Source organism: Theobroma cacao, chromosome 1, assembly GCF_000208745.1.
Source record: "Theobroma cacao cultivar B97-61/B2 chromosome 1, Criollo_cocoa_genome_V2, whole genome shotgun sequence".
Classification (NCBI taxonomy): domain Eukaryota; kingdom Viridiplantae; phylum Streptophyta; class Magnoliopsida; order Malvales; family Malvaceae; genus Theobroma; species Theobroma cacao.
In genome coordinates, this window is record NC_030850.1 from 29738169 (window position 1) to 29750382 (window position 12214).

Below are 12214 nucleotides of genomic sequence, written 5' to 3' on the forward strand. Positions count from 1 at the left end.
TTACTTGACGATTTCAGTAGATACATAAAACGTGCCATAAGCTATACTCGCGACTTCTCAGTCTTGACCACGGGATCCAAAGTACGAACGAACCGTACCCCACAAACACATTGATCAAGCAAGCATATTTTCCGGATCTGTTCCTAACCCAATTAATAAAGTGGAGAAAGTGACTGGTTACCGGATGAAATTTCTAGCATACATGGGCAACATGTCATTTAGATGCTGGAAATCTCTTTGGTGTGGGGGTATTTGTTTGTTTCTGTGTCGATCGAAAAGGTGGAAACCTCCGAGTTTATGTAAAAGCCACTTAGATGGGGATCAAGGATAGAGTTAAAGCATTTTAAAAGGAAGGTCAAATAAAAAAAATTAAACAATTAAAGAGAATTTTATATATAATTCAATTATCATTCATTTAAAAAATTGAATAAAATTTAAAAGATATTGAATATATAAAAAAATACACATTAACTGTAATGATGGTGTCATTTATATATATGATTGAATAGAACTATAAAAAGAGTCTCTCTCTTTGTATGCAAGAGTGAAAGAGAAAATAATTTTTTAAAATTAAATGAATTACCTATTTATTTCGTGTGTTATAACTCTCTTCTTATTTTTAATTTGTCTCTTAAATTGCTAATTAACATATAGAGTTATTGAATTGAACTATTGAGATATAATATATTATGATAGATAAAACTGTTAAAATATAGTATGTTATGATAAATTTAGATTTATATTAAAACTTAATAGGTTTGGATAAGTAGACTCACTTTTTATTTTTTTAAAAAATTTGATAGGCTTAGCATATTAATTTAGAATTTATTTGTTGAGCTTACCTAGTAATATGCTAACTATAATGACTTTAATTTTATCAAATAGTTTGAAGAATAAAATTAATTATTAAATAAAAAATTATTTTGAAAGCCATTAAAAATAAATATAATAAATAAAATTGTATTGAAACTAATTATTAAATAAAAAATTATTTTGAAAGTCATTAAAAAATATATACAATAAATAAAATTGTATTGAAAGAAATATAATTATTTTATTCTATCAATTTATATGTATATCCTTGTTACTTAAAATTTGCAACATATATGCTAGAATGAATTGGTTATTCAGAATAAAAAAAATATTGATGAAATTCTAAGTAACAGTGCAACACTACAACTTATATTTGAAAATTACATAATAATTTATTTATTTTCAAAGATTAAAATCATAAAAAATAAAATCCACATAATAGAAAAAAGAAGAACATGACAAATAAAAGATAAAATTTACATATGACATAATAAAAAAGGAAGAAAAAGAATATGATTGATAAATAAAATTATAAAATTGTATTGAAACTAATTATTAAATAAAAAAATTATTTTGAAAGTCATTAAAAATATACACAATAAATAAAATTGTATTGAAAGAAATACAATTATTTTATTCTATCAATTTATATGTATATTTTTGTTACTTAAAATTTGTAACATACATGCTATAATGAATTGGTTATTCAGAATAAAAAAAATATTGATTAAATTCTAAGTAACAGTATAACACTACAACTAATATATTTGAGAATTATATAATAATTTATTTATTTTTAAAATTAAATTATAAAAAATAAAATCTACATAATAGAAAAAAAAAAAACATGACAAGTAAAAAATAAAATTTATATATAAACATAATAAAAAAAAGAAAAAAAGAATATGATTGATGATTCATAAAAATTTGTGAAAGAAAATCTATAGAAATTTAAAACATATGAGTAAATAAAATATAAATAAATAATAAATATAAAAATAAATAATAATATAAATTAAAAAAATTAAAAAGAACTTTAAAACTGAATAAAGCCTATANTTGAAAAAAATTTATAGAGATTTAAAACATATGAGTAAATAAAATATAAATAAATAAATAAATATAAAAATAAATAATAATATAAATTAAAAAAATTAAAAAGAACTTTAAAACTGAATAAAGCCTATAAAGTTATTTTGTTATTTTTTATGTTTATTAATTATTAAATAAAAAATTATTTTTGATGGCCCACAATAAGGGGACTCCGCCTCTGATGGGGATTTTGCAGTATCTATAAGGAGTGTCACGAGATTCCACAAAACCTTGAGATACGGAACAAAAAGTAAAACAAAGAACCGCTGAAAACCCCATTTTTTGTTTCTTCTATTGTACATACGTAGTTTCCAGCTCAAGTTTCACTATTCCACTTCCTTTTCTGCTTTTTCCAATCACTTTCTTATCATGAGCTGCAAAGCCACTAGCTAGCTAACCATGCGACGCATGGTGAGTAAATTTGGCCATGTAATTTTGGATTTGTTAAATCTGTAAAGAAAATGGTTGTGTATTTACTATTTAATTTATAGGTATGCGTTTTCATTATGCTGGATATGGGTATTACGAGGAAAACAAAAAAGGTCGAGACAGGCATGGTATAGTCTCCGTGGTTGTTGTTTCAAGTAGTCAACTCTGAATAAAAAGTCTTAATAATGCCCTTGGCCCTTGGGAATCCGATTAAACATGTTATTCCGTCCATGGAATCTTTGAGATTGCTGAAAAGAATTGGGCAGCTCTGCGAGGAAGAAACTGATCTCCGCTGAATAACATTTATTGGATCCTTAGTTTATGCCCTCCAAGTTCACCACACGGGAGCACTTGGCACCCATGCGGGGGGCGGCGGATCGTGGTTCGATAGACCTCGTGTGCAATCTTATACAGTCGATTGATGCACAATTAAAAGATCAACTTCCGAATTACTTGATCATAATATTTAAATGGATTAACCCTTTGTTAAGAGTTATTAGACGCAGAACATCATGTGAGCAGGTTGTAGTTTGACTGGCAAGATCTTTTTGGGTCTCAACCCAACTGGCATTATGTCAAACTATAGGAGAGTATCTAGATGCAAGATAATCTTTGGTGTTAAAACAATTAATGCAGCGTAGACCACAACTAACCCCAAAATTAAGCTGGTTTGAGTGGCTCTTAGCGATAAAAACAATTCAAACAATTTTTGTTTATAGCAGTAGTATTACTTAATAAGTACACATGCTTTACTAGTTTTTTCTTTTTTGGGGGAAGAAGGGAGGGGGGTAGACCTTCTTAGAACAAGAGTGAGTACAGCTCCAGTACTAGTGGCAGTAACACTGGACAGTACGAGTCACGTGGCCAGTAGATAAGCTAGATGGTGTATAAAACACTCATATTTGTGCATAAAGGCGGAGCCCGTGAAGGTTGTGGAGAAGGGGCCTAAGGATGGTGAAAGCCTTTTCACTATTTCCAAGACAAACACCTGGCAATGGTTCGATGTGATTGACTTTTTTGTCATTTTCGTGTGTGAAGAAAGAGAATAGGACTGTTGTACTACTCACAAGGAAAAAGAGGAGTGCTGCTGAGAGACTGAGAAGGATATTATAATAAAAGGACAAGACTCCTGAGTTGTTGAACATGGCAGCAAATGCGCTGGTGGGAGAATCTGAAGGGGGCCGTGTCTTTAGGAAACACCGCGGGAAGGTTCTGATGCCTATTTTCTACTAGCATTACTTGTTTACACCGCCGACAACTACTTCTTTGTGCATGGTAAAGGGTCTTAGTGGTACTGCTGCCGTATGTATTGTGAATTTTTTTTTTAATTTATGCCTTTGAAATTGGCAAGATTCTTATGATTCATTTGCCTGTTTGTTTCCTGGTAAGAAAATCAGGAAGTTGTCCGGACACAAAAAAGGTTTTATTGTGAGAAATTGTTGGCTGTATATGGGCCTGCTCTGTTCAGTTTCAACTTTAAGTTGGTTTACCACGTACACCCTTTGTCTTAAGGCCCAATTCCGTGATGGGAACGCCACACCACACATATTGTCTCGAGACCCAGAAACAAAGAGAAGAATCCCCACAATCTTCGTACAAATACGGGATGTTCAAGTTTCACATCATATACTTCCTTTATACTACTGTTTGAAACTTGTCCATTCCATGGGGTGGCATCTTTGACCTCATAACAGGAAGGCCTGTTTCAAATTAAATGCCTATTTATGGAACAAAGATGAGATCATGATTCATGACAATAGGCTTAGCAAGAAGGGATGCTGCAGCTGGCTCTTAATCAGATTAATAGTCTTTCGTTCTTTTATTGTATTGTTGGTCCCCAAAGCAAACATACAGTGAACACCTTACAGTTTACCTGATTTGACGTTGGGTAGAAATTTATTTACATTGTATGTATCAGATTTTCGCGATTCCATGATATGAAGATTTTGCTCATCTCTATATTTTTACCATAGTCCGGCGGTGAGATGAGATAAAGATAAAACGCCCAGGCTCCTCACAACGTGACTCAGAAAAGTCAAAAGAGTGCCTACTATAGCAGAGAAGTGAAACGATCCGTCTTTATCTTGCTTCGTCGTGACCACAGCTCCTGACCAGAAGTTGGGGCGTATGGTAACTGGCATCATAAAAGAATAAAAAGTCATCCACCAGAAATTAATGTTGCTTCTTTTACAGTTTTTTAAATACAAAACATTGTGATATTATTTCCTTGACAAATGCAAAGAACTATTACGTACAACGCCTATTGCAAGCTTGTTTGAGTATCTGTTTCCACCTCGTGTGGAAGATCTTTGAGATCTAAATTCCCAAGAAGCTTGGCCCAATGTATCACGAGAGGGTAAAAAAATGAAGAACATATGCACAGCCCATAGGATTGTGGGATTGTCAGTGATAGACTAATCCCGTAGTCTGGGCTGAAATCGTTATCCAAGGCTTCAAATAGTGTTTGGAAATGTAATTGAGGATTTCATGGCACGTTGGCTATGGAGAAATAGTTAAGTCAACTCCTTATTCTTTTCACATTTTTATTCTTTAGTTGGTTGGTTTTTGAAATCCCCAAAATTTTGGTTTAGCCATTCCTCACCCCTCCATGTTCCTCGCTATTTCATGATTATGGAATACAATCAAAAATTTATTGAACAAAAATATCTTTATTTATTGAAAATAATTACAACTTATAAATAAAAAATTAAAATACGAAATTATATTAATAATTTAATAATAAATTTTTAACATTTAAATTTTTAATGAAAATAGAAATCAAAAGATTAAAAAATAAAAATACAAATAGAGAAAACAAAAGTAAAAAGAAATTAAAATGAAAAATTACATTAACAATTTAATTATAAATTATTAATATTTTAAAATTTTAATGAAAATAAAAATTAAAATATTAAAAAAAGAAAAATATTTTTAAATTATAGTAATGAGTAATTTTGTTTAATTTACTAAATTATAATAAAAAATAATTTTATTATTTTATTATTTATTCCTTAACTATTTCAAAACTAATTCTATCAACCAAACATCATAATAAGTTATAATAACAATTCTAATCTTATTTTATTTTATAAATCAAACCACATAATAATTATTTTATTTTATTAATTTGAAGTATCAAATTTTAAAAATTTTAGAATTGGAAAGCCTATTAAAAAATATATATAATATAAAAAATTTTAAATTTTTTTATGGCCACGGCTCCTATAGTGATGGGACGCTCCGTCCCTGCTTTCAGGCATGGGTTTAGTCTTTTTCGTCTGCCACTCTAAACGTGTGGGCTTGAGCTCTCCCACGTCTATGTTTTTCATTTTTGATTTCTTCTATTTCTCAATATGATCGCCATTATCATCTGTATTCTCTTCATCTATTCTTCTATCCCATTTAAATTTGTAAATTTCTGTATCAATTTTCTTTACTTTATCCTCAACTATAAGGTTTTAAACAATAGATTGGATACTTGTATTTTGCCTCGGTCAAACTTTTTTTTAACTTGTAAAACCATATTTGTTGGGTTATAGGCTTTGAGGTATGGGCTACACATTATTGTTTACCCAAAAATTGAAATAATGGAAGTTGGATGAATGCATGGCTTCTCAGCTTGGTAGTAAATTCTGCTAATTGCCTCACACCTCTTTTGCATCCACGTGAGTGTGGATCATTTTTGCTCCACTATTGCCAATAGTTTTTTTATTATCTGCTTTGTATGAAATCCCAATGTAGGTAAATTATCTTCAAAAAATTGTTTACAGCAATTAAGTTGTCTGAATCTTGTTAACGAATGTTTATAGATATTAGTTAAACATACTCGTATTTGAGTATTTTATTTAATGGTTAGTGCAATACAATCATTCACACAATCCTTTTAACTCTTATACAATATTAGTTTATAATTAAAGTACATCATAATTTTCAAAAAAAAATTCTATCTCATAACTTTTTTAACATAACACTATAAAAATATTCATACTTATCAATTATGTAATAAATTTAAATTTTGTATTTATATGTATTCAGTATAAAAATATCAATATTTATCAATGTATAAAACATTCAAAACAAATACTTTTATGTTTTCATTTTATTATAATTATTAGTAAGATTTATTCAATTTATAAATAAAAATTTTAATTGCATTGAATGGTTTAATTAAAAAATATTATTTTATTTTAATAGTATTGAATAATTTAAAATATTAATATTTTTAAAATAAATTTAAGTTAAATATTAACATATTTTTATTTTTTTAATAATCTAAATTAAATATTAATATTCATTAAATTATATTTACTGAACTTAATATAAGAGTTTTTTTTCCTGAATCAATGGTTATTTTTCTCATTAATCCATAAAATATTTTATCTTTAAAATAAAATTTTCTTCTTTCAAACAAGTATAAGTCTCAAAAATATTTTACATAAAAAAACCCATTTTAAAATCTAAACTGAAGCCCAAATTAGGCAGGCGCAAGATAGCGTAAGAAAAAGGCGGGAGCGCAAGTTTTGAAAACAGTTGGCGGGCTCCCTTTTCCCAATTTCTTCTCCACCAAAACAATTTACCGGTATAAAAACCCAAATCTGAAACGCGCTTGTTTTGAAAAAAACAAATCTTCCTCCCTATATTTCACTTTCCCAAGATTACACTCTTCGTTTCTCTCCATTCTTCCTCTGGATTTCTCCAAATGGATCACCTGAAGAAGCCCCAAACACGAAGAAGCTTGAAGCGGAAGTTGGAGCAAGATCTTGAAGAAGGCAAAGCAGATCGCTGCAAGGTACCGGTCGTCGAATCTCGCCTTACTCACCAAGATCTCCTTCACGAGGTTCGCCTTTACGTCGGTCTTCTCAACTCCACTCTCTCCTTTTCAAAAGCCGATCGCGCCGCCGCCAAACGCGCCACTCACTTCCTCTCCGAACTCGCCAAGAACGGTATGTTTTAATTCTCCATTTCTGTTGTTTTAGTAGCAGTTCGTTTAGAATGTTACAAAGATTTCGTTGTTTATTTCATTATATTTTCTTTGGCGATTGCAGAGGATATTGTGAATTTGATTGTGGAGTGCGACGCGGTCCCTGCACTGGTAAAGCATCTTCAAACGCCACCACCGTTGAGAGAAGGCGACGCGATGCCATTAGAGCATGAAGTGGAGAAAGGAAGTGCGTTTGCGCTTGGACTACTCGCCGTCAAGGTTGATTTTGAAGACTTTAGTTACTTGATTTCGGTTCAATTACAATGTTGTTCTTTTCCCCACTTACATTGGTAGTTACTCTGTTTGCTATTTCATGTTAAGTAGCCAGAGCATCAACAACTCATAGTTGACGCTGGGGCCCTGCCCTATCTCCTGAATCTACTAAAAAGGCATAGGGATGGTTGTAATTCTCGAGCAGTCAATGGAGTTATAAGGAAAGCTGCTGATGCTATAACAAATCTTGCTCATGAAAATGCCGGCATTAAAACCCTCATCAGGTTCGCTTGTTTGGATATCTCTTCTCAATTTTCGTACTATTAATCATCACATATTGAATGGTTCTTTTTCTATATGTTTAGGATTGAGGGTGGAATCCCACCGCTTGTTGAGTTGCTTGAGCATCATGATGTAAAGGTGCAGAGGGCAGCTGCTGGGGCCTTAAGGACCCTAGCATTTAAGAATGATGAGAATAAAAATCAGGTAAAGTTATCTTTTCCAATATGTCGTATTATTTTGGTGCTCTATTGTGGATTTGAATATATTTTGCAAATTTGCAGATTGTTGAATGCAATGCTCTACCCACCCTCATACTAATGCTGTGCTCTGAGGATGTTTCCATTCATTATGAAGCGGTTGGTTCTCATCTAAGTGTTTATATCTGCAAACACATGTTTTGGAGCTCTATTCCTGTTATAAACTCACATAAAGGATGTTCAGGTTGGCGTGATTGGGAACCTTGTCCACTCCTCTCCAGGTATAAAGAAACAAGTTCTTCTTGCTGGAGCACTGCAGCCTGTTATTGGATTACTAAGGTAATCCTGAGTTTTACATTGTGTTTTCTTTTTTGCTTAGGAGAATCGTGTCTTTTATTAGTCTCATAATATTTCTAGTTTTAATCATATTGCAAGTACACGCTCATTCTAAAATGTTACTTTGCCAACAGTTCTAGCTGTCTGGAGAGCCAAAGGGAAGCGGCTTTACTAATAGGTCAATTTGCTGCTGCTGATTCTGATTGCAAGGTCGGTTAAGATCTTGGTTCTAGTTTGATACTTGAATTGTGCTCATAGGTGAAGGATATGGATTATTATTTGTTGTTGATTGTCTGTTTTAGGTACATTTTAACACAGGGCTTATGTGTTTTCTTGCTAAAAGTTAAGAAGATGGAGATCTTGCAGGTACATATTGTCCAAAGAGGAGCTATTCCTCCTTTAATTGAAATGCTTCAGTCTTCAGATGTGCAACTCCAGGAAATGTCTGCATTTGCACTTGGACGTTTGGCCCAGGTTTGTATTTCTTTGCTGTTATTTTGTATTGGTTTAAACAGTTTATCTAGATAAGAACTTTAAGCATTATGTCTGTCGGTGGACTTAAATTATCCCATCAGTAATTTATTATCTTATGCTATATGAATATATGTTTTAATTTCTTCCCCAAATGCTTAATAATAGTTATTTGAAGTATGCTTAATAATAATTATTATTTTTTCAGGACACACACAATCAAGCTGGAATTGTGCAAAATGGTGGATTAGTGCCCTTGCTTAGGCTTCTTGATTCAAAAAATGGACCTCTGCAACATAATTCTGCATTTGCTCTATATGGTCTTGCCGATAATGAGGTAGCCATTGGTCTGTTATGATATATTGAACTTGAACTGCAGTTTTTACTTGCACTGGGAGTCTATTGAAGTTTACATGTGGTTTATTCTGTAGGATAATGTTGTAGATCTTATCAGGACTGGAGGTGCTCAGAAACTCCAGGAAGGGGAGTTTATTGTCCAGGTCTGCTTCTTTAATTTCTTGTGCTTTTGTATATGCTGATGTTCAAGGTTATTGAATTGTTTCATTCCTTTTACATACCCATAGAATTTATAGTTAGGAGAATTATAAATGTTTCTAGCCCATACATTTTTGATTATTTGTTTTACTCATTAAGGCACTCTGTAATACTTGCAGCCGACTAAAGATTGTGTGGCAAAGACATTGAAGAGGTTGGAGGAGAAGATTCACGGACGAGTGAGTTTATTTATTGCTAACTCTCAACCTTTTCATAGTTGTGTGCTTGCAGTTTGGGTAGGCCTGTTGTTTGTTAAAAGTTAGAAAGTGGCATTTATCCAATTGTGAAAACATTTACAAGTCATAGTTTGGGAGATTAATGCATCATTCTCTTGACAGGTACTGAATCACCTATTATACCTGATGCGTTTAGCAGACAAGGCTGTTCAAAGACGAGTTGCTCTGGCTCTTGCTCATCTTTGTGTCCCTGATGATCGGCAATATATTTTTGTTGACAATAATGGTAAAAAAAAATTTCTGTTCCCATTCTTGTCACCACTTTCTCTTCTTGCAAAATGATTGGCTTTAGCATTTTTTTCTGTTTTTGAATTTCTAATATCTAATTGCTTCTCTGAATGCACATCAATGTTTTCCAGGACTGGAGCTGTTACTGGGCCTTCTTGAGTCTACAAGTTTCAAACAACAGCAAGATGGTTCAGCAGCCTTGTATAAGTTGGCCACTAAGGGCAATCCACTCTCATCTGCAGATGCAGCTCCACCATCACCAACTCCACAGGTAATTTATGTCTGCTAGCTGGTCTATTGTGAGAACATTTTTACATTCAGTTTTGTTTTAAACTCTTCTATGAGCATAGGATGATATGGATGCAGATTATTGGTTGCTTTTTCTTGAGAGTGGCATGAACAATTCACTAGCAGGATAGGATTCTTTTTGTTATTATAACCACTTTTTTGTAGTTAATTTGTCATGATCTGTATCTCTGTTATTATTCATATTCACCTAAAATGTCCTAAATTTCAAATTCTTTTGTCTAATTATTATTGTTTATAAGGTCATGGTTTATATACGAGGTTGGTAACTAATTTTTTTGCCACCTTTTTCTTTTTAACATTAGATCCTACATAGCAGTAATTTTTTATTACTTTAAGCAATGTAATCCTTGGGTGGCATTATTTTGCCTAAAAACTGATTAAAATTTGATGCTCTAGGGGTAATTCTTTATTAGCTTGGGATATGAATGGTGTTAAAAATGTCCTTCCTGTTAGATTAAGCGTTCTTCTCTTGTCTTTAATTTTTTGGAATGCAGGTGTACTTGGGTGAGCAGTATGTAAATAATCCTACATTATCTGATATTACTTTCTTGGTTGAAGGTACGGACATTTCTTATGAAATGATTTTGCTCTTTGCTTGTTATTATTCTTAATTCAGTGTTTAAATCTTTATATTTCCTCTTTCATGTTAAGTTAAAAAATTGTTGCTTAAGTTGTATTCACCTGCAATTTGCATATTCTTCTTTCAGGTAAACGATTCTATGCTCACAGAATTTGTCTTCTTGCTTCTTCGGATACATTCCGTGCAATGTTTGATGGTGGTTACCGGGTGAGTTATACAATTCAAGTATATTTTTTCCATGATCTGTTTTTAACTTATGCTACTTTGTTGTCACCATCCATAGAAATAGAAGGCATAACATAACAAACAAGATGGAAAAAGAAATCATAAGTTTGAGGATTACATCACTAGATAGTACAATAAATAATTTTTAATATTGTAGATGTGGAGTAACTCAAGGTATTGTATTAAGAACATGAAAATTGGGGTTGCAGGAGAGGGATGCCAAAGATGTGGAGATTCCAAATATCAGATGGCATGTTTTTGAGTTGATGATGAGGTAGAATTTTGAATTTTCCCTTATAAGTATAAAATGAATTCCTTCAAACAACCTGACTTGTATTGTTCTGGTCTTGTGCTTCTAGGTATATATACACAGGATCAGTGAATGTGGAGATTGATATTGCTCAAGATCTTCTTAGAGCTGCTGATCAGTATCTTCTTGATGGCCTTAAGCATCTTTGCGAGTATGCTATATCCCAGGTGTGTTTTAGTGTGATAATTCTAGTACTTGGATTATAACAGATACATGCTGTTTGTTATTCTGATGACTGAAGAGAAATGGCTTTCTATTATCCTTCTTAAGGATATTTCTGTGGAGAACGTTACGCTGATGTATGAATTAGCAGAGGCCTTTAATGCCATGACACTGCGGGAAGCATGCATACTTTTCATATTAGAGCAATTTGAAAGATTGAGTACCAAGCCGTGGTATGTTATACCTTCCCTTCCCTTTTATAATAAGAGGACAAATTGTGTTTTGTTGTCGAAAAACTTGTCAGGCTATAAGCTGTTTCCACTTTCATGGTTCGAATCATGCAGGTATTCTCGTTTGATTCAACGCATGGTTCCAGATATACGGAATTACTTTATTAAAGCACTTGCGAAGACTGTTCAAATTGACGCAACACAACTATAAATGATTCGGCCTTACTTTTGGACTAACATTAGAGTTGGAACTTGGAACACCATCTACACGTATAAATAGTTTAGGAGTTAGAAATTACAGGTCGATCTGATGTAAAGAAATTTTGCTGACACCCTTTGTGCATTTTGTTCACTGTAACTAATAACATCTCTTTTATTTGGATTAAGTAAAAAAAAAAAGAGAAGAAAAACATCATTCCAACGCCATACTTCTTTATCCTGTGCTTTCAGGTAGGTTTATTAGCCATTTCAGCATGTAAGTCCTGTGATTTGTGATGCAAACTACCATTCACGCCGCCCGGTTCAAATGCCATGTATCATGACAAATCTATTTAAATCAATGGGG

The 12214-nt window shown here is 32.3% G+C and overlaps 1 protein-coding gene across 1 annotated transcript; it reads left to right on the plus strand.

Moving 5' to 3' along the window:
- LOC18613355 (ARM REPEAT PROTEIN INTERACTING WITH ABF2) lies at window positions 6943–12075 on the plus strand. The gene is made up of 19 exons (XM_018127290.1): window positions 6943–7277; window positions 7380–7534; window positions 7640–7812; window positions 7894–8014; window positions 8092–8166; window positions 8252–8346; window positions 8478–8553; window positions 8710–8817; window positions 9023–9151; window positions 9246–9314; window positions 9489–9548; window positions 9708–9831; window positions 9965–10104; window positions 10637–10700; window positions 10850–10929; window positions 11157–11221; window positions 11307–11424; window positions 11528–11652; window positions 11764–12075. Exons 1-19 carry the CDS (start codon window positions 7034–7036, stop codon window positions 11858–11860), a joined length of 2118 nt encoding a protein of 705 aa, XP_017982779.1. The 5' UTR covers window positions 6943–7033; the 3' UTR covers window positions 11861–12075.